At 45.6% G+C, this 23,402-nt stretch overlaps 1 protein-coding gene and 1 long non-coding RNA gene across 3 annotated transcripts in view; one reads left to right on the top strand and one right to left on the bottom strand.

Annotated features, from left to right (window-relative positions):
* The window catches only part of LOC134337525 (uncharacterized), a 38,186-nt gene extending 35,508 nt beyond the window's left edge, over nt 1-2,678 (bottom strand). Inside the window, exon 1 of the long non-coding RNA XR_010016016.1 lies at nt 2,544-2,678. This is a non-coding gene — a long non-coding RNA (uncharacterized LOC134337525). The remainder of the gene's footprint in view (nt 1-2,543) is intronic.
* LOC134337524 (tight junction protein ZO-3-like) overlaps nt 1-23,402 on the top strand; it is a 117,496-nt gene that overhangs the window by 17,614 nt on the left and 76,480 nt on the right. The window contains exon 1 of one of the 2 annotated variants that reach the window (XM_063032610.1): nt 2,933-3,226. The exons of the other annotated variant lie outside the window; for it this stretch is intronic. Coding sequence (XP_062888680.1) covers nt 3,203-3,226 — 24 coding nt within the window. The 5' untranslated portion in view covers nt 2,933-3,202. Of the gene's footprint in view, nt 1-2,932; nt 3,227-23,402 lie in introns of those variants that run through there. 2 annotated transcript variants of the gene reach the window in all.

Here is a 23,402-nt window from a genome sequence, read left to right on the forward strand (position 1 = left end):
CAAGAACAATCGTGTCGTCAGCGAACTTAAATAGGGCCTTGGAGCTGTGCTTAGCCTCACACTCAAAAGTATAAAGCGGGAAGAGCAGGGTGCTAGGCACGCAGTCTTGTGGTGCAGCTCATGGTGATTGTGGAAGAGATGTTGCCAATCTGTACTGATTGGCTGTTCTCTTATTCTGCCTCTGCCCAGTTATCATTTCCTATTGTGCACATATCTCACCCCAGCTTCCTCATTCCTACCTTATCTCATTCCATTATACCCACCCATTAACTTGGTTCTAGCTAACTCTGTGTAAATGCAGCTAACATATCCGAATTTCCTATTCTGCAGACAAACTGATATCCAGCACCCTGCCTGCCTGCTATTTCAGCAATCAATCAATGAATTTATCCCCTACCTAACCCTACCCTGAAACTTTCCACATTTTTCTGCTTTTTAGATCCTTCCAACTTGGTGCTTGTATATTACTCATAGGTCTCTTACGTTCTATCCCAACCGTTCCGACCCAAATCATCGACAATCCCTTTCCACCTAGAGATGCTGTTCAACATACTGAGTTCCCCAGCTGTTTGTTTATTGCTTCAGATTCAAGCATCTGCAGTTATTTATGTCACCTAACCGCTCTGTAAGTACTCTGAAGTATTGCTGCCTCTTGTGGAATTTCCCAGAAGTAGCAACAGTGTCCATGACAAATACCAGCTCTGCTGCCTAGAAGTTCAGTTGAATAATGCTGTTTTCTCTCCAGCAGCACCTAACACAAATCAATTTTACCTGGAGCAAAGTGTAAAAGTAACTGCTCTGGGAACTTCACACCAACTCCAGAAACTCAGGCAGGTAAAGCTCTCCATTTATGCCTGATGTAATTTCATATCAGGGGCACAATGTCTCTCAGCTGCTTGGTAGAGCGGGTGTGTAAGCCTTCATTTCCCATCTGTATTTGTCCTTTTCTACCCCTCATTCATCTGAGAGCTCTTAAATACCCTGTTGTACATGCCTCTACCACCATCCCCAGCAGTGGGTTGCATGCCCTTGCCACTCTGTTTAAAACCTACGTCTGGCAAAACCCCTATACTTTCATTCAATCACTTTAAAAGTGCGGCCTCTGGATTAGCAATTGCCACCTTTGGAGAACGGCACTGGCTGCCCATTCTGTCTATGTCTCGTATCATCTTATACTCCTCAAACAAGTAGCCTCTCATCCTCTCATATCCCTTTTGCCAACCAACTGTCCAGCTCTTGGCTCCATCCCAACCCCTCCTGTCTTCTCCTATCATTTTGGATCTCCCCCTCCCCCTCCCACTTTCAAATCTCTTACTATCTCTCCTTTCAGTTAGTCCTGACGAAGGGTCTCGGCCCGAAACATCAACTGTACCTCTTCCTAGAGATGCTGCCTGGCCTACTGCGTTCACCAGCAACTTTTATGTGTGTAGCCTCTCATCCTCCTTCACCCCAAAGAGAAAAGCTCTAGCTTGCTCAACTTTCCCTCATAAGACATGCTATCTAATTCAGGCAGCGTCCAGCAAATCTCTCCTGCGTCCTCTCTGAAGCCTCCACATCTTTCGTGTAATGAAGCTACCAGAACTGAACCCAATGCTCCAAGTGTGGTCTAACCAGGGTTGTATAGAGCTGCAACATTACATTGTGGCTCGTGAACTCAATCCCCCAACTAGTGAAGGACAACATATCATACGCTGTCTTAACCATCCTTTCAACTTTCATGGCAACTTTGAGGGATCTATGCACGTCGACCCTCAAGTACCCTTGGTCCTACACACTGCTAAGAATCCTAGCATTGACCCTGAACTCTCGCTTCAAATTCGACTTTCCAAAGTGTATCACTTTCATTGGGTTGAACTCCTTCTGCCACTTCTCAGCCCTGATCTGCATCCATTGTAACCTACTACAACTTTCAACCCTATCTGCAACTTTCAAGCCATCTGCAAACTTACTAAACAACTTTTCCATTACCTCATCTAAGTCATTTACCAAAATCATAAAGAGCAGGGGTTGCAGAATAGATCTTTGTGGAACACCACGAGTCACAGACGTCCAGACAAAATAATCCATCCCCTATTCCATGCTCTGCCTTCTATGACTGGGACCCTTCTACCAACATCTATCAGCAACCTTACTAACATCATTCCCCAGTATATGACCTTACTATGTTCAATGTAGTTTTCATGGTAATCTACCTTATGGCAATGGCTAAGTAGTTTAATGGGAATTAGCTGTTTAGTGGCATCCGGGCTGGGTATACATTAGTTAAGAGCAAATAGGACTGAGAACAAAACTGACAGCTGTATTGAATATGATGCAAGTGGAATCCTAAAGCATTAAAACGAGGTTGAGAGACTGTGCCACAACTCGAGCAGTAATGGAAGGAGCTGCTGCCTTCTCATACTGTCAGCAGGAGGCTGACAATTTCTTCCCCCACCCTTTCCCTCTCGCCCCGCACATGAACCTATTCTAATCATCGGCTGAAAGACGTTGCCAGAAATGAAATTGCTCTGTTCATTGTCTGCAGGTTTAAATGATCTAGTTACCTGCTGTCGTCTGTGCTGTGAGGCAGTGGGATCTTTTAACAGGTGAACTCTACAGTGCCAAGACCCAAGGCAACTAGAAGCAGTAAATGAAAAAGCGTAGCAGTTTTCGTTGAGAAAATGGCAGTTCTGTATCTGCTTTGGTATGTAAAGGGCACCTCCCTCCTACAACCTAGTTAATGTTTGACTTATTAACCTTGCGTAAAGAAGCAAGATTTCCATATATTGGGTAATTTGATATTATTGCGAACCATATTCCTCAAGCTAGGGACGTAGAATAAATTTAGGGTGTTAGAACAGAATGTAGATAGGTCCTCACATTTCACAATACAGAACAATAGGTTTGTTTACCTCAGTTTGTGGTGTTGTAGTGTCGTCATTGGGCGGGGGCAGAGCCAGGCTGGGGCCTGTCAGATCAGCAGGTTTCACTTCTTTGTGGTTAAAGATGCAGGTATTGAATGCCTGAGTGGAATTTTTTTTTGCATGGTCTTCGAAGCAAGACCGGGATCTGTTGTGCACCCTGAGCAAAATCTCCGCCCTCTTTGGATTAGGGAGTACAAAAGTGGCGAGTTACCAGAAAACCAGGAAATAAACACAGAAGGAGAGAGAAAGAGAGAGAGAGAGAGAGAGAGAAATCGGAAAAATGAGAGGATAGTTGCAAAATGGCTGTCAGATTCCAGGATCAGGCAAGTACACTTGTGAATCTCTTGAAATGTAGTAATCATGGGCTTGTAACCAGGGTGCTATAATCTTCTGTAACACACACAAAATGCTGGGGGAACACAGCAGGTCAGGCAGCATCTATGGAAATGAATAAACAGTTGATGTGTAGGGCCAAGACCCTTCTTCAAGACCGGAAAGGAAGGGGAAAGATGCCAAAATAAAAAGGAGAGAGGAGGGGAAGGAGGATAGCTAGAAGGTGATGTGAAGCCAGGTGGGTAGGAAAGATAAACGGCTGGAGAGGAAGGAATCCGATAGGAGAGGAGAGCGGGCCACAGGAGAAGAAGACCCAGGAGGAGGTGATAGGCAGGTGAGAAGAGGTAGGGGGCCAGAGAGGGGAAAAGAAGAATAGGGGAGGGGGAAGGAATTTTATTTTACCAGGAAGAGAAATCGATATTCAAGCCACCTAGATGGAAGCTAGCCAGGTGGAATATAACATGTTGTTCCTCCAGCCTGAGGGGGGCCTCATTGTGGCACAAGAGGAGAGAACATGAACCCACATGTCGGAACGGAAAGGGGGATCAGAATTAAAATGTTTGGCCAATGGGAAGTTCTGCTTTCGGTGGATGGAGCAGAGCAAAGCAGCCCCCCAATATACGTCAGGCCGCACCAATGTAGATGAGTCCTCATCGGAGCACCAGACACAATAGACAATCTTATATATTCACCTTATATTCCTTACATAACACTTCATATTCTACCTGGGTAGCCTCCAACCTGATGCCATAAATATCGATTTCTCCTTCCAGTCCATTTTTTCCTTCCCCCTCTCTGACTTCTTGTCTCTTCTCACCCAGATATCACCTTCCCCTGGGTCCCATCCCCTTTCCTTTCTCCTATAGTCCACTCTCCTCTCCTATCAGATTCATTCCTCTCCAGCCCTTTACCTTTCCTACTGACCTGGCTTCACCTATTACCTTCTAAATATTCTCCTTCCACGACCCCCCAACCTTTTTATTCTGGCATCTTCCCCCTCCTTTCCAATCCTGAAGAAGGGTCTCAGCCCAAAGTGTCAACTGTTCATTTATTTCTATAGATGTTGCCTGACCTACTGAGCTCCTCCAGCTTTTTGTGTGTGTTGCATTGGATTTACAGCAGAATTTCTCACGTTTGTGCTGTAATCTTCTGCTCCTTGTAAATCAAATATAAAATGTGCTCAGGGCATTCTATTCCTTGTAACTCAAATACAAAAAAAAATCTCTGACTGATGCCCATGTCGGGAATAAAATAATTCATACTGAGTACAGAAATCAAAAATAGAAAAGGATGATGTTTCTGAGAGGGGGAGAAAAGAGTAGAGGGAGTTCTGTTGCACCATCATGAAGTTCAAACCCAAGTGTCAGTGTGGATGGGTGTGAGCAAAATTGTTTCTGAAAGATAACACCCTGGATTTAAGTCTTCATTCTGGGACTTTGGTGTAAAATGTCATCTGGAGCATTGAGCATTGCTCAAATGTCAACTGAGCATTGCTTTATTAGTGGTGTTATCTTTCAGTGTAAGGCACACAAAATGCTGCAGGGACTTAGCAGGCCATGCAGCATCTGTGAAAGAGAGCAAACAGTCGACATTTCGTCCGGAAACTTCCTCCAGTTCCTCCAGCATTTTGTGTGTATTACTTTGATTTCCGGCATCTGCAGATTTTCTCCTGTTTAGTGTTAATTTTCATCTGAGAGATGAAGCTGCTTGGAGTATTGTAAAGGATTCTATTGTATTATTAAAGTCCCAAGCTGAACTATAGTGTCTGAACCTCCCTACCCTATTGCCCTTATCAGAACTGCTGATCCTATTGCCCCTCCATCACTCCCTATATAGTATCCTCCATCTCTGCCCCACTTGTGGCTATTTATACCAAAACCCTCAGTTGATTCCTCCTGACCTAGAGGTGAAAGTAAGATGGCATGGATTGTTACACCATGATGCTGTGAAAGTGGACAACACAATCAGTAAAAACAGGTTAAACTGGCAATGTTAGTAACACAACCGTGCCAGTAATAAATTTAACTTACTGTTATTCCTGAATGACATTTCTCCCAACCTCCACTCTCCATGCAATTGAATCACTTGATCATCAAAATTTAGTAATACAATCAGGAAGAGATACAGCCCAGAAATAGTCTACTAAATTGACACTGACCATCAGCTATCCATCTACATTAATCATAGTTTTCTAGACCAAAAGGTTTGGAATTCCCTTCTCAGGTTTTCTACCTCTCCCACCTCATTTAAATCTCTATTTAAAGTCCAGCTCTTCCACCAAGATTTTGGTTACCCACCGTAGAGCTTTTTTCTTTGTTCTGATTTAGGTTTGTCTAATTCTAGTCAGGTTTGATTCCTTGGATTATTTTACTGCGACAAAGTGTGACACAAGTGATGTTTAAATCTGAAGAGGAGCTGAGAATTCACCTGGTGCCCAACATTCATCTCTCTGAGAATGAGCAAATGATCGGGTCATTTATTTGGTTCCCTGGTGAGCTCTTGTCACATAGCTTGTCTGCCATCTTTGGCTACTTAGAAATAACGGAGGTAATAAGCTGTTAGTTCTGGAGGACACTGCAATTTTGACAAAATGCTATATAAATTAGTATCATTGAAGTTTTCTTATTTGTTGATGTAAAATTTATTTTTATGCTTTTTAATTTCTTATGTTAGTGGCTGAAAGTTTGCATATTCTTGGCCATCAGAACAAACCAACAAATTTTAAAACAGGTATTTATAAGTGATGCTCTGGGTTGATTATACAACTGCAGGGAGTGGTAAACATCACAAAGGCATGCAGATTCCACAGGTCCATGAACCTTTCTGAATATCGTTTGAAATGTTGGTGTTGCTGGGTAAGGTCAATAGTTTTTGCTCATCTCCCACTGCTCCTGAGAAGGTATTGGTGGTGAAATGCCTTCTTCAATTGCTGCTCAAGTTGCTGAGATCATTGAGGTGACAGGTGCTGATTTTGAAACTGAACTGACTTTTGATCAAGTTTCATGGGGCTACAGTCTTGCCACGTGCAAGCTGACCAAAAGATCGTACAATTCGTGATGACAGAGGTGTTAAAAGGTTTGCACAAAATTGCCCTGTGACAACTCATTTGATGTACCTTTGAGCAGTGAAACTCGGCTGCAAATTCTTTATTTCCTTTCATATTGCTCCACCGAAGAGATTCAGAAATCTGGGTATACAAAGCACAAGATAAAAAAGCAATCAGACAGCCTAATGTGATGTTAGCTCTATCTCAAGCAGATTGGATTACAAAGATGGTAAAGTGATGCTTCAATTGTGCAATGCTTTAGGGTAACACCCTATTTTGACATTGCTGTTTTTTGCACTGTGGCTCAGGGAAGCTATATGGATCTCGGGAGAATAGACAGCAGGCTTGCAATGACTATATTTCGTTTAAATTATGAGACCAGCCCATAGCAATCTGTGATATACATGAGTTTGGATATCTCAAATGTGAAGAAAGTATGATGATTGTATGACAACTAGGCAGGTACACTAAAACTATATTAGGGGACTTTAGAACAAGGTCAAATAACTAGAAATTGGAACTCATTTAGGAGCAGGGTCAGAAAGAAACATTTTTCAGACAATGGTTGTTTAAAATGGCCTAAATTCTATCTCACTAAAGGCAAATGAATGTAGAAATTCAACAAAACATCAAGCAATTCAATTCTGGCATTGCCTGTTTATATCCATACTGCAACAGGACTGGATGGGATAGAATTTGTCAACGTGTTCAGGAAAATTTCCTTAATCAGTGCACAGAGGTCCCATTGAGAGAATGTGATACTAGCAACACACACAAAATGCTGGAGGAACTCAGCAGGCCAGGCAGAATCTATGGAAAAGTCACCCAAAACGTTTCCATAGATGCTGCCTGACTTGCTGAGTTCCTCGAGCATTTTGAGGATGTTGCTTGAATTTCTAGCATCTGCAGATTTTCTCTTGAGTGTGATACTAGATCCCTTATTAGGGAATGAGACTGGGCAAGTGACAGAAGTTACTGTGGGGGAACACTTTGCATCCGGTGATCATAATGCCATTAACTTCAAGATAATTATGAAGAAGGATTGGTCTGGTCCTTGGGTTGAGGTTCTAAATCGGAGGAAGGCCAATTCTGATGGTCTCAGAAAGGGTCTGGCAGGTATATTTTTTCTGACAAATGTGTACATGTTAAGTGGGAGGCCTTAAAAAGGAAATTTTAAGAGTACAGTTTGGATTTGTGTGCTAGAATAAAAAGGCAAGGCTAACAGGTTTAGGGAACCTTGGTTTTCAAGGTCCTGGTTAAGAAAACAGATGTGCGTGCATAGCAGGTGTAGCCAGCAAGGAACTAATGAAGTACTTGAGGAGCTTAAGCCATGAAAGAGACCACTTAAGAGAAATCAGGGCTAAAAGAAGGCATAAGGTGAAGGAGAATCCCAAGGGACTCTACAGATTTACAAATATATTAAGAGCAAAAGGATAGCACAATTGGTCCACTTGAGAATCAATGTGATCACCTATGTGTAGAGCCAAAAGAGATGGGGGACATCTTAACTGGATTTTTTGAATCTGTACTTACCTGGGAGATGGACACGCTGTCTATATAACTGAGTCAACACAGCAGTGGGATCATGGACCTTAAACAGATTACAGAAGAGGAGATTCTTGGTATCTTGAGGCAAATTAGGGTGGATAAGTCCCCAGAATCTGACAAGGTGTTCTCTTGGAACTTGTGGGAGTCTAGTTCAAAAATTGTAGAGGTAGAGGTATTTAAAATGTCCTCAGTCACGAGTGAAGTGCCGGAGCATTGGAGGATAGCTAATGTTATTCCATTGCTCAAGGAAGGCTCTAGGAATAAACTGGGAAATTATAGGCCGGTGAGTCAGTAGTGGGTTATTGGAAGGTCATGTCTAACCAGTCTTATACAGATTTTCAAAGTGGTTACCAGGAATGTTGATGAGGAAAGGCTATGGATGTTAAGACCATAAGACATAGGAGCAAATTAGGCCATTCAGCCCATCGAATCTGCTCTGCCATTACATCATGGCTGATTTATTGTCCCTTTCAACCCCATTATCTTGCCTTCTTCCTGTTGCATTTGATGCCCTGGCTTATCAAGAACCAATCAGCTTCCATCTTAAATATACTCAATGATCTGGCCTCCACAGCTGTCTGTAGTAATGAACTCCATAGATTCATCACCCTCCTCATCTCTGTTCTCAATGGAAGTCCCTCAATATTGATGTTGTGCCCTCTGGCACTAGACACACCCACTATAAGAAACATCACCTCCACATCCATACCATCTAGGCCTTCCAGTATTTGATAGGTTTCAATGAGTTCACCCTTCGTTCTTGTAAGCTCCAGAGAATACAGGCCCAGAGCTATCAAATGCTCCTCATACGTTAATCCTTTGATTCCTAGAATAATTCTTGTGAACGTCCTCTGGACCCTCTCCAATGCCAGCTCATCTTTTCTTGGATAAGGGGCCTAAAACTGCTGACAATACTTCAAGTCCCACCTGACCAATGCCTCATAAAGCCTCAACATCACGTCCTTGCTCTTATATTCTAGATCTTCTCAAAATGAATGCTAACATTGCATTTGCCTTCCTTACCACTAACTCAATCCTGCAAGTTAACATTCAGTGAATTCTGCACAAGGACTCCCTTGTCCCTTTGCACCACTGATTTTTGAAATTTTCTCCCAACTTAGAAAAAATGTCTTTGCTATTACTCCTTCTACCAAAGTGCAGGACCACACACATCGCTACACTATATTCCTTATGTCACTTCTTTTCCCATTCTCCCAATCTGTCTGAGCCCTTCGGCAGACTCACTGCTTCCTGAACATTGTCCCTCTACCTATCTTTGTATTTGATGACCAGAAAGCCATCAGTTCCATCATCCAGATCGTTGATATATGATGTGAAAAGATGCAATCCCAATACCAACTCCTATGGAACACTACAATTCGCCGGTAGCTAACTAGAAAAGGCTCCCTTTATTCCCACACTTTGCTTCCTGCCAGTCTGTCTATCTTCTACCCATGCTAGAATTTTTCCTGTAATACCATGGGCTGTTTCTTATTAAGCACCATCATGTGTGGCACCTTGTCAAAAGCCTTCTGAAAATCAAGTAAACAATATTCACTGACTCTACTTTGTCAATCCTCCCTGTTATTTCCTCAAAGAATTCCAACAGATTTCTCAGGTAATATTTCCCCATAAGGAAACCATGCTGACTTTGGCTTACTTTATCATGCATTCCAAGTCCCAAAACATCATCCTGACTAAAGAACTCCAAAAACCTTCCCAGGCTATCTTATCAGGCTAACTGGTCTATAATTTTCTTTCCTTTCCCTTCTTCCATTCCAAAAGATTGGAGTGACATTTGCAATTTTCCAGTCCTCCAGAGCCATTCCAATATCTAGTGATTCTTGAAAGATTACTACCAATGCCTTCACAATGTTTTCTGCTGCCTCTTTCAGAACCCTGGAGTGTAGTCCATCTGGTCCAGGTGACCTATCTACCTTCATACCTTTCAGCTTCCCAAGCACCTTCTCCTTGGTAATGGCACCGACACTCACTTCTGCCCGCTGACAGTCTGGAATTTCTGGCACAGTGCTGACTGATACAAAATGCTTATTATGTTCATCTGCCATTTCCTTGTCCCCTATTACTATCTCTCTAGCATCATCTTCCAGTGGTCCAATATCCACTCTCATCTCTCTTTTATTCTTAATATATCTGATAAAATTTTTGGTATCCTCTTTTTTTTATTGTCTACCTTACCTTCCTATTTCCTCTTTTCTCTCCTTATGACTTTTTTATTTGCCCTCTATTGGTTTTTAAAAGCTTCCCACTAATCGTTGCTCTATTAGATGTCCTCTCTTTAGCTTTAATGTTCACTTTGACTTCCCTTGTCAGCCATGGTTGCCTCATCCCTCCTTTAGAATACTTCTTCATCTTTGGGGTGCATACTTCGCCTTCTGAGTTGCCTCCAGAAACTACAGCTATTGCTGTCCTGCTGTCACCCCTTATAGTGTCTGTTCAAATCAACTTTAGCCAGTTTCTCTCTCATGCCTCTATAATTCCCTTTACTCCACTGCAATACTGATACCTCTGACTTTATCTTCTCTCTCTCAAACAGCAAGGTGAATTTTATCATATTATGATTTCCTCTGCATCTGTTCCCAGGATGGGGTTTTCCTTTCCATGACATCAGAAATGTCCTCCTACTTCAAAGAACTGGATTTCCCTTCCCTCTCACCCACATCTCCTCCATTTCCCAAACATCTGCACTCACCCCATCTTCCCGCCGCCTTAACAATGATGGAGTTTCTCTTGTCCTTACCTACTACCGCCTTTGTATCCCACACATCATGCTCTACCATCTCGAAAGGTATCCTACCACCAAACATATGCTTGCCTCCCCCCTCACTTCACTCTCGGCAAGGATCGTTCCCTCTGTAATTCACTTGTCCATTTGTCCCTCCCCACTAATCTCCCTCCTGGCACTTAACCCTGCAAGCAGCTAAAGTGCTACACCTGCCCATTCATCTCCTCACTCATCTCCATTCTGGGTCCTTCCAGATGAGGCAACACTTCACCTGCGAATCCGAACGGGTCGTCTATTCTGTCCGGTGCTCCTGATCCAGCTTCCTCTACCTTGGTGAGACCCATCATAAATTGGGGGAACCATTTCATTGAGCACCTGTGCTCCACCTACAAAAAGCAGAACCTACCAGTGGCCAAACGTTTAAATTCTGATTCCCATTCCTGTTCTAACAAGTCAGTCCATGGCCTCATCTTTTGCCATGATGAGGGCACCCTCAGGGTGGAGGAGCAATACCTTATATTCCAACTGGGTAACCTCCAACCTGATGGTATGAATATCAATTTCTCCTTCCAGTAAAAAAAAATACCCCTCCCTTATTTTTCTGTTCCCCCTTCTGGCTCTTACCTCTTCTCACCTGCCTATCACCTCCTCCTGGGTTCTCTCCTCCTTCCCTTTCTCATATGGTCCACTCTCCTCTCCTATCAGATTCCTTCCTCTCTAGCTCTTTACCTTTCCTACCCACATGGGTTCACTTTCACCTTCTACCTATCCTCCTTCCCCTGCTCTTACCCTTTTTATTTTGGCAGCTTCTACCTTCCTTTCCAGTCCTGAAAAAGGGTTTCGGCCTGAAACAGTGACTGTTTATTCATTTTCATAGATGCTGTCTGACCTGCTGAGTTCCTCCAGTATTTTTGTGTGTTGCTTTGGGTTTCCAGCATCTGCAGAATTTTTCATGTTTATTATGATCACTGCTTCCTAAGGGTTCCTTTACCTTAAGTTCTCTAATCAAATCTGGTTCATTACACATTACCAAATCCAGAATTGCCTTTCCCCTAGCGAGTACAACCACAAGCTGCACTAAGAGGCCACTTCAGAGGTATTCTTCAAATTCCTTCTCTTGTACTCCAGCACCAACCTGATTTTCCCTATCCACCTGTATAGTGAAATCCCCGATGACTATCAGAACCTTGCCCTTTTGACACGCGTTTTCTAACTCCCATTGTAACTTGTAGCCCATATCTTGGTTACTCTTTGGAGGCCTCTATATACAGTAACTCCTATCAGGGAATTTTTACTCCTGCAGTTTCTTAACTCTTCCCACAAGGTTCTACATCTTCCAATCCTAGGTCACCTCTTTCTAAGGGTTTGATTTCATTTTTTACCAACAGTGCCACCCGACCCCGCTGCAAACCTCTCTTTTGATGTAATGTGCATCCTCGGATGTTAAGCTCCCAACTTTGATCTTCTTTCAGCTATGACTCAGTGATGCCAATAGTGTCAAACCTGCACATCTCTAACTGTGCTACAAGATAATATACTGTGTGCATTCAAGTATAACATCTTCAGTCATGTATTCATCATCCTTTTTGATTTTGCCCCATGTTACAGATCAACTAATCCCACTGACTGCAATTTTTGCCTTATCATCTGCCTGTCCTTCGTCACAGTCTCACTACACAGTGCATTGACTTGTATACTAACTGCCCCATCCTCAGCCCTTCCACTCCGGTTCCCATCCCCCTGCCAAATTAGTCTAAATGTTACCCAACTGCTCTAGCAAACCTGCCCGCAAGGATATTGGTCCCCCTCGGGTTCAGATATAACTCATCCTTTTTGTACAGGTCATACCTTCCCCAGAAGAGATTCCAATGATCTAGAAATCTGAAATGCTGTCCACTCCCTTGCCCACTTATTAATCTGCCCTATCATCCTAACCTAGCCTGACCAGCATGTGGCACTGGGAGTAATCCTGAAACCACTACTTTGGAGGTCCTGCTCTTCAGCCCCCAACTCCCTATACTGACTGCACGGGACCTCTTCCCCTTTCCTACCATGGAGTACCGTTGGTGCTAATGTGCATCGTGACCCTTGGTTGCTCACCCTCCTTTTTGAGGATCTTCTGCAGCTGCTCTGAGACATTTTGGACCCTGAGAGGCAACACACCATTCTGGCATCTATTTCACGGCCACAGAATCTCTTGTCTGTCTCCCTGGGTTTCGTGTCTCCTACCTCTATCACTCTGCCTGACTTTGCCCTTCCCTGCTGAGCCTCAGATCCGGTGACAGTGCAACTGGCCGAGCTGCTGCTGCTGTGCCCTGATAGGTCACTTCCCCTCAAGTATACTTGAGCTGAGGGGAATGCCACACTGACATAGAACCCGGCACTGACTGCTAACTCCCCTTACTTGTCCTGGTGATCACCCCTGTACCATCTGAAGCCTGCACTCTGGGTGTGACCACCTTAGTAGAAGTCTCATCTATGAGGTTTTCAGCCTCCTGGATGATCCTGAGTGCATCCAGTCCAGCTCCAGTTCCTTGCCAATCAGGAGCTGAAGTTGGGTTCACTTCCTGTAGAGTGGTCATCAAGGGGACTGTTAGGTACCCTGAAATCCCACATCTCAGAGGAAGAGCATTCTACTGCCTTAACTACCATGCTGCCTATACTTGATATACCTCTAACTTCTCAAGCTTAGGTTCTAGCATGTGCCCGTTCTCGCCTAAGCTTATTGCAGTAATGCATGGCCAATCGAACACTGCCCATTCCAACAATGGCCGCTCTGCTTACACATCACTTATTTTTATTGCCCCCACTGAGTGCCTAAAATGTCATGATGTTTGCAGCCCGCCGAAACGTTCTGAACGGCTCCAAGCTCTTTCTAAATATGGCGCTGCCTCACCAACGAGTGAACTTTTATGATGATTGCAGGGCACTGAAAGGTTCCTGATGGACTCGAGCTCCTTTTAAACGTCGCGCTATCTCACCAATGAATAATTCTCACGATGACTGCAGCTCACATGTTGTCTAAATGGACTTTAGCAAGACCTTTGGCAAAGTTCTGCAAGGGAGGATAGTGAGGAAGGCTCTGTTGCTCGGCGTTCATATTGAGGTAGTAAATTGGATTTGACACTGGCTTCACAGGAGAAGCCAGAGAGTAGTAGTAGATGGTTGCCTCTCTGACTGGTGGGCTGTGACTAGTAGTGTGCCACAGAGATCAGTGCTGAATCCATTGTTGCTTGTCATCTACAGTGCACGAACAATCTCAATGATAATGTGAACTGGATCAGCAGATTTTCAAATGACACCAAGACTGGGGGTGCAGTGGACACCACAGAACATGAGCAAAGCTGACAGCATGGTCTGGACCAGCTGAAAAAATGGTCTGAATAATGGCAGGTGGCATTTAATGCAGACAAGTGTGAAGTGTTGCACTTTGGGAAGAAAATCCAGGATAGGATTGATGCAGTGAATGGCAGGGCACTGAGGAATGCAGTAGAACAGAGAAATCTGGGAGTACATAATTCCTTGAAAGTGGCTCACAGATAGATAGGGTTATAAAAAGAGCTTTTGGCACATTGGCCTTCATAAATTAAAGTATGGAGTACGTGAAGCTCCTTCAGTAATTCCAAAAGACTGAAGTAAGGTAAATACTGAAAGGCTTTTATTCGCAGTAAGATGTGACCTCCATGCTGAGTGTCTACCCCTGGACTGAAGAGGAGGAGCAATGGCGAAATCGCCTTTATTCAGGGTTCTGTGGGAGGAGCTACAGGAGCAGTCAGCAGAGGGGTGTGTCCAGACAGGTAACCCAGTTACAACATATATATATGGTTTACCACATTCACCCCTCCTTTTTTTAAAAAGAGTCCCGTGGGGTGAAATGACTGACAGTATTTAAAACAAGTATATTTACAGGTCAAGTCTATCAGGCGGTCGAGTCCGTCGCTGTGATCTACGTAGCACCGGCGGTGATTGCACCGGCGATGGTGGTTGTGCTGGCTCCGGCCTGACTTGAGGTGTCAGCACGTTAGGCGTCGGTAATCCCTCGTGCGTGTGCGTCGCACCCAGTATGGGAGTGTCGTGTGGTGTCTGTGTAGGGCTTGGAGTGTGCGGTGTCTCGTGGGTAAACATATCGGTGGATAAGGGGTTAATAGTCACCACAGAGTGTTCAGGGTAGGGGCCCGGTGCTCCTGCGGGCGCCATGTCGCGGATGGAGACCGTGTCCTCCCGCCCATCAGGTAAAACCACGTAGGCATACTGGGGGTTCGCATGAAGTAAGTGAACCCTCTCGACTAGCGGGGAGTATTTATTGCTCCTCGCATGTTTCCGGAGCAGCACTGGCCCTGGGGATGTCAGCCAGGTCGGGAGGGTGGTCCCAGTGGTCGACTTTCTGGGAAAAGAAAAGAGCCGCTCATGAGGGGTGGCATTGGTGGACGTGCATAACAGGGAGCGGATGGAGTGGAGTGCCTCGGGAAGGACCTCCTGCCAGCGGGAGACGGGCAGTCCCTTTGACCTGAGGGCTAAGAGTGTGGCTTTCCACACCGTGGCATTCTCCTTCTCCACCTGTCCATTCCCCCGGGGATTATAGCTCGTGGTCCTACTGGTTGCAATTCCCCTAGCCAGTAGATATTGGCACAGCTCGTCACTCATAAACGAGGACCCTCTGTCACTGTGGATATAGCATGGGTATCCGAACAGAGTGAAGAGCTTGCGCAGGGCTTTTATAACTGACGTGGTAGTGGTGTCGGGGCAGGGGATGGCGAGGGGGAACTGCGAGTACTCATCGATAACATTAAGAAAGTACACATTGCGGTCGGTGGAGGGAAGGGGGCCCTTAAAATCAACACTCAGTCGCTCAAAGGGGCGGCTGGCCTTGATGAGTTGTGCCTTTTCGGGTCAGTAGAAGTGCAGTTTGCACTCTGCGCAGACTTGGCAGTCCCTGGTCATCATCCTGATCTCCTCAAGGGAGTAAGGCAGGTTCCGGGCTTTCACGAAGTGGAAAAGCCAGATGACCCCCAGGTGGCAAAGATCTACATGTAGGGCGTATAGCCGGTCGATCTTCGCGCTGGCGCATGTTCTCCGGGATAGGGGATCGGAGGGCTCGTTGAGCTTCCCAGGCCTGTATATGATGTCATAGTTGAAGGTGGAGAGTTTGATTCTCCACCTCAGAATTTTATCATTTTTGATTTTGCCCCACTGTTGGTTATTAAACATGAATGCGACTGAGCGCTGGTCAGTCAGCAGGGTGAACTTTTTGCCGGCGAGATAGTGCCTCCAGTGCCTAATAGCTTCCACTATGGCCTGGGCCTCTTCACCACGGAGTGCCAAATTTCAGGGCCTTGAAGGGTACGGGAGAAGAACGCCACCGGTCTTCCCGCTTGGTTGAGAATAGCAGCCAATGCAAAGTCGGAGGCGTCACTCTCTACTTGGAAGGGAATGGCCTCATCCACCGCATGCATTGCTGCTTTGGCAATGTCCCCTTTTATGTGGCTGAAGGCCGCGCGGGTCTCGGCTGAGAGGGGGAATCTGGTGGACTTGACCAGGGGGCAGGCCTTGTCTGCATAGTTAGAGACCCATTGGGCGTAATATGAAAAGAAGCCCAGGTGCCTTTTGAGGGCTCTGAGGGTGTTGGGAAGAGGGAGTTCCAACAGGGGGCACATACGGTCGGGGTCAGGGCCAATGACTCCATTCTCCACGACACACCCAAGGATAGCAAGTCAGGTGGTTCCGAACACACTCTTGTCCTTGCTATAGGTGAGATTGAAAGCTTTGGCCGCTTGGAGAAATTTTTGGAGGTTGTTGTCGTGATCCTGCCGGTCGTGACCGCAGATGGTGATGTTATCCAGATATGGGAACGTGGCCTTCAGTTGGCACTGGTCCACCATCCGGTCCGTTGCCCTCTGGAAGACAGATACACCATTTGTGACACCGAAGGGGACGCGCAGGAATTGATAAAGCCTGCCGTCTGCCTCGAAGGCAGTGTAAGGGTGGTCCTCCCGGCAGATGGGGAGCTGATGGTAAGCGGATTTTAGGTCTATGGTCGAGTACACCCTGTACTGTGCTATCTGATTGACCATATCCGCGATGCGGGGTAGAGGGTACGTGTCGAGCTGCGTGAACCTATTGATGGCTTGGCTATAGTCCATGACTATCCTATTCTTCTCCCCGTTCCGAACAACCACCACCTGCGCCCTCCAAGGACTTGTGCTTACCTCAATGACCCCCTCCCTGAGCAGCCGCTGCACCTCCAACTTAATGAAGGCTCTGTCCCCCGCGCTGTACCTCCTGCTTTTAGTTGCCACAGGTTTACAGTCAGGGGTCAGGTTGGCGAACAGCGGTGGGGGAGGGGTCTTGAGGGTGGAGAGGCCGCAAGTGGTGTCGGTAGTGTGGCAGTTGGCATGATGTTGGGTGGGATGTGCAGGTTGGTGTGTGTGGGTGGGCAGTAGCGGGGTACGTGACGTATCCCTACAAAACTGGGGATTTATGACAGTAATTGGTGGGAGGGGCCCATCATACTCCATTGTCACGCTTTACAGGTGGCTCTGGAAGTCCAACCCCAACAGCACAGGGGCACACAGTTAAGGCATGACCAGTAACGTAAAGTCTCCATATTCTGTGCCCTGCACCACTAGTGTCGCTACACAACCCCCCTGGATGTCTGTTGTATGCGAGCCGGAAACCGTGGCGACCCTCTGACTTACTGGCCGTATCGCGAGTCCGCAATGCTGCACCGTGGCCGGGTGGATAAAACTCTCCATGCTGCCTGTGTCAAACAGGCAGCTTGTCCTGCGCCCCTCCACCAGGATGTCCATCATTGACCTTGCGAGCTGCTGGGGAGCGCTTTGGTCGAGGATCACGGAAGCCAGGGTTGAGTCGCTGTCTTGGTCCGGCACGGTGGAGTGCCCCGTGAGCACCCGTTAGTCATAGGCGGTGGGAAGTGGCGCCGACCAAGGTGGCCACCCCCATGTCTGGCACGTGGTGGCGGCATGCAGGGAAGATGGCGGCAGGCAAGATGGCAACCCCCATGTCTTGCACATTGTGTCGGTGTGCAGGGGAGATGACGGCAGGCAGGATGGCGACCCCCGTGTCTCGCATGCGGCACTGCTCGATCCCGCTGGTGGTTTGGACTTACAGACCTTGGCAAAGTGGCCTTTTCTTCTTCAGCTGGAGCAGATAGCTTGTCGGGCCGCGCAGCGTTTCCAGGGGTGCTTCTCCAATCCGCAGAAGTAGCACTTCGCGGACTCACGACTGGCGGCAGCCGAGGTTGATTCGCCGGCGGGTTGCGGGGTCTGCGGCACCCACGAGGCCATCGGGGGATCGCATGCCTGGAGAGCCTCAGAGTTGTGCAGAGCGGCCTCCAGTGTATCGGCCAGCTCGATCGCCGAACTTAAGGTAAGATCGGCTTTTTCCAGCAGCCACTGGAGCACATACACTGACCTGGTCCCCGTGACGAAGGCGTCTCTCACTAGGAGCTCTGCATGCTGTCCTGCCATCAGCCCCTGGCAATCGCAGGCTCGCACGAGCGTCTGTAGGGCTCGGACGAACTCAGCACTTGATTCCTCGGGCCGCTGGTTTCGAGTCGCTAAACGATGTTGCGCGTAGACGCTGTTTACCCACCGCAGGTGTTGTCCTTTGAGTGCGCTCATCGCGCCATCGTAGCTTGGCTTGTCTCCGATCAGCGAATAGACCCGTGGACTGACCCTGGAGAGTAGAACTCTGTGCTTCGCTCTGGGGTCGGTCGCTTTAATCTCCTCTAGATACGCTTTGAAGTAGGCCAGCCAGGGTTCGAAAGCGTTTCCAGCTTCAAGCATTTGCGGATCGAGATCTAACTTGTCAGGTCTCAGAGCGTGTTCCAAATTTACTGCGAATAAAATTGAAGCTCCTTCAATAATTCCAAAAGACTGAAGTAGGGTAAATACTGAAAGGCTTTTATTCACAGTAAGACGTGACCTCCATGCTGAGTGTCTGCCCCTGGTCTGAGGGGGAGGAGCAGGGCGAAAACGCCTTTATTCAGGGCTCTGTGGGAGGAGCCACAGGGGCAGTCAGCAGAGGGGTGTGTCCAGACAGTTAACCCAGTTACAACATATATATGGTTTACCACAGTACGGGAATTGGGATGTTATGTTGAAGTTGAATAAGACATTGGTGATGCCAAATTTGGAGTATTGTGTACAGGTAAGGGGAACCTGAGGGGAAACTCAGAAGGTTATGCAAGTGTGGAATAATCTCCCAAAGAAAATGGTGGATGTGTGTAACCCAGGTTAATTAAACCTAAAGATGTAATGTTAGAAGGTTCCAGCTGTGGAGGGATGAAAATGGCATTTACTGAATTTTTAAAAAAGGAACTTAGGTTTAAAAAGCTATGTGAGAACGAGATGTGGCTGACGCAGTGTGGGAAAGTGAGAGAAATGCAGCAAACTATTAGAAACTAAAGATATAAACTGTTAAAAGTGGAATTAGTAGTGAGTATCTCTACCTTATTTGAAAACCTCGAGGTGAAACCCCTTGTTGAGAGACAATAGCAATAAAAGATCTATTGAAGCTACAGCTATAACAAGCAGCAGCTACCTATAACAAGACAATATCGGCAGAGAGGAGTGTCCAAGATCTCTACTGTGTAACTGGGAATTAGTTCTGTTCAATCATACCAAGGGATTTGGTCAGATTTTTTTTTTTGTTTAAGTATTGTGAATCAACTTTCTGTGGATGATCAACTATTTCATCCAATGAAGCAAGAAACAAGATGGAGAGCCACCCAAGATCGAAAAACCAGCAGGGGAACGAAATGTTTAATGACATAGATGATTTAATGCAGTTGGATATACAAGTTTATTTTCATTCCAAGGATCTGAATTTGATTTTCTGCAAGAACTGATTATTTTTGCAAAGTCTTTGATGAGTTACTGAATGAGATTTACTTTGTTTAAAAGTTGTGGTGTTGGAGATTTACTGTGAAAGGAGTTAAGCTGGATAGATATATAATATTTGAATTTGTATTTGTAGACATACTGACGTGAACCAAAACTGAAGTTAACTATAAAACTTAAGAATAGGAATTCAATTAGTTTTATAAGGATAAATAAAAAGGAAAGGTTAGTCTGTAAACCTTTAAATAGGGAGTAACACTGGAACAAATTAGTTAGAGAAATTGGAGTAACAAAGGTTATTCTAATGAATCTCACTGATTCTAACTAAACAACAATTTGGTTTTTGTTGATATCTGTGATTTGGGATCTAACAGAATGTTGGAATTTTGAATAATTCTTACTCGTGTAAATATTTTGTATATCTTGTTTTTTATATATATATATAAGCTAAACTTACCTCCAAAAGTGTTTGTTTTCTATTCACTGCCTCCTTCGATATCTAGAGCTTTTGATGGCCTACCAGCACCTATGTAATTTGATTTTCCTCATAAAGAGTGCAGGGACCAGTCACACAAGATGAGATAAGTGCTACACAGGTGTTACTTGCGGGTTCAGTTTCAATGAGTACAAGGATGGGAGACAGAATAACAGTTCGGTTTGTACTGGATAGGCTCTAGGGTCTGTTCCTGTGCTGCAGGGCTCTTTGACTCTATGACTATGACACTAGCTTTACAGCATAAATTTGCTTTAAAATGTATTTTAATAGATTATTTTACAAAGATTGTAAAGTCAGCAAAAAGCTATAGATTTAAATGTCAATTAAATTTCAAGCACATTGAGTTGTTGTATGGTCCAGAGAGCTGAAGTGGAACAGCCATGACTTCCCTTTTGATCTAGACCCAAGGAATGTACGTTTGTAGTTGCAACATCATGCATGCATTTGTGACCACTGCCTCTGATCTGTCACTTTGTCCTACATCCGGTACTGGGTAAGCAGAAGTGTCCTCCAGTTAAATTATGGAAGAAGTAGAGCATTGTCCTTGGACCAATCACAGTCTCTGGCTACCAGTTTCAGCCCTTCACATGACAGGCCTCTTAAGCTGAAGACTGGCAACACTTCAACCTCAGGCTGAGTTTCAGACCTCATCACCTGGTTCTGCCTCACCTCATCTGCTTCTGAGACCTTCTTCAATGCCTTTATTTTGAAGACGATTACTTCAACATACTCCTGGTTGATCTCTATTGCTTTATCCTTCATAAACCCGTGGCATCCAAAACTCATCTGCCTGTGTCATATTCACACCAAATCCTAGTCACTTAACTACCCAGTGTTTGCTGACTTACATTGGCTCCTGGTTAAACTCTACATTTATTATATTGTCAACCATCTTTTCCCTATGGTCTTTCCACTATATCTTTGTCATTTCCTCCAATCTGACTTCCAAAGTTATCTGTGCATATACTTTCCTAGACTCCTGAGCATTACAGATAAAATCCCTCCACCGTTGGCAACTACGCCATTAGTTATAAAGGCACTAATTCTAGTTTTTGCTCTGCAAACCTCCCCACATGCCTTTTCTCTCTTCTAAAGCTCCCGAGGACTGATTTTGGGCCAATTGCCTTCATCTTTATTTGTATGACTAGGCATCAGTTTTAAAGCATCAAAACAGAAAGTATTGGAAACACTCAGCAGGTCAAGCAGCAGCCGCGGAAAGAGAATCCAAATTCATGTAGAAAACCATTAGTCAGGGCTGACAATAATAAAGTATATTCAAACTGAAATATTACCTGTTTCTATTTTCACAAATGCTGATCACCTGCAGAGTGTTTCCAGCATTTGTAGTTTTAGTTTGATTTTTGTTTAGTAAAGGAAATGGAAATTGTTATTATTGCTGTTTGCATTCTGCACCTGAGGCATAGCAAAAAAAAAAGGCCAGTTAATGTATTTTAGGTGTGGTTTGAAGTGTTAAGGACAGAAAAAAAACAGTAGTGTTAAAAGCAGTTGGCAGTGAACAGATTAGCCTACCCCAATGCCTTCCATATCCTTGCCGGATCAATCAGGCTAGCTTGAAGAAATCTCTGCCTAATTACCACCAGCACATTACCTACAGCACCAGAGAACTCAACCCACTTGGCCACTCTACACTACCATCAGGAATGTCTACCATTCCATCCCTCGGCTGCATTTCAGGAAGACTGATCATCTGACTGTCCTCCTCCTGCCTGCATATAGGCAAAGGCCCCAGAGATAAGGACAAGGAATAGGTGATCATGGGAGGCAGACAAGTGGCTGTGAGATAGCTTTGAGTCAGTGGACTTGACCATGTTCGAGGACTCATCAAAGGACCTGAATGATTATCCAAAGGCTGTCATCACTGTTCCCTCTAAGCTGCGAGGGTGTGTGGTCTTGAACTAACTGAAATGCTTCTGTGCACGTTGTCTTTGTTGTCGTGCATAAAGACAACAAAAACAACAAAGTTTTCTGGACTTTTATACAATGTTGTACGAAAGAGCAGTGCAGTTTTCAGGCGATGTAAAATGTCTTGCTCAAAGTAATGTTTAGTCTTTGCAGCTGTGAAAAACTAGAGGGAATGTTGGTTGTCATGGATTTTATTAAGACACACGTGGATGAGTGTATCCCCAACCAGAAGTCCTGGCTGAACAAAGAGATCCTCAATCTGCTGAGGGGAAACCCAGGCAAGTACAAGAGGTCCAGGTATGACCATTGGAAAGCCATCTCACATATGAATTTGCAATTTCGGACCAAACTTGAATCACAGAAGGATGCTCGGCTGCAGTGGCTGGGCTTGAATGCCGTCACCCCCTACAAAGCAAAACCAAGCAACATAAATACCAACAAGGTTTCGCTCCCAGATGAGCTCAATACTTTTTACAACACACATCAAAGTTGCTGGTGAACGCAGCAGGCCAGGCAGCATCTCTAGGAAGAGGTACAGTCGACGTTTCAGGCCGAGACCCTTCGTCAGGACTAACTGAAGGAAGAGTGAGTAAGGGATTTGAAAGTTGGAGGGGGAGGGGGAGATCCAAAATGATAGGAGAAGACAGGAGGGGGAGGGATAGAGCCAAGAGCTGGACAGGTGATTGGCAAAAGGGATACGAGAGGATCATGGGACAGGAGGTCCGGGGAGAAAGACAAGGAGGGGAGGGACCCAGAAGATGCGCAAGGAGTATATTCAGAGGGACAGAGGGAGAAAAAGGAGAGTGAGAGAAAGAATGTGTGTCTAAAAATAAGTAACAGATGGAGTACGAGGGGGAGGTGGGGCATTAGCGGAAGTTAGAGAAGTCGATGTTCATGCCATCAGGTTGGAGGCTACCCAGACGGAATATAAGGTGTTGTTCCTCCAACCTGAGTGTGGCTTCATCTTTACAGTAGAGGAGGCCTTGGATAGATATGTCAGAATGGGAATGGGATGTGGAATTAAAATGTGTGGCCACTGGGAGATCCTGCTTTCTCTGGTGGACAGAGCATAGATGTTCACCAAAGCGGTCTCCCAGTCTGCGTCGGGTCTCGCCAATATATAAAAGGCCACATCGGGAGCACCGGACGCGGTATATCACCCCAGCCGACTCACAGGTGAAGTGTTGCCTCACCTGGAAGGACTGTTTGGGGCCCTGAATGGTGGTAAGGGAGGAAGTGTAAGGGCATGTGTAGCACTTGTTCCACTTACACGGATAAGTGCCAGGAGGGAGATCAGTGGGGAGGGATGGGGGGGACGAATGGACAAGGGAGTTGTGTAGGGAGCGATCCCTGCGGAATGCAGAGAGGGGGGAGGGAAAGATGTGCTTAGTGGTGGGATCCCGTTGGAGGTGGCGGAAGTTACGGAGAATAATATGATGGACCCGGAGGCTGGTGGGGTGGTAGGTGAGGACCAGGGGAACCCTATTCCTAGTGGGGTGGCGGGAGGATGGAGTGAGAGCAGATGTATGTGAAATGGGGGAGATGC

This window comes from Mobula hypostoma, chromosome 24 (assembly GCF_963921235.1).
Source record: "Mobula hypostoma chromosome 24, sMobHyp1.1, whole genome shotgun sequence".
NCBI lineage: Eukaryota > Metazoa > Chordata > Chondrichthyes > Myliobatiformes > Myliobatidae > Mobula > Mobula hypostoma.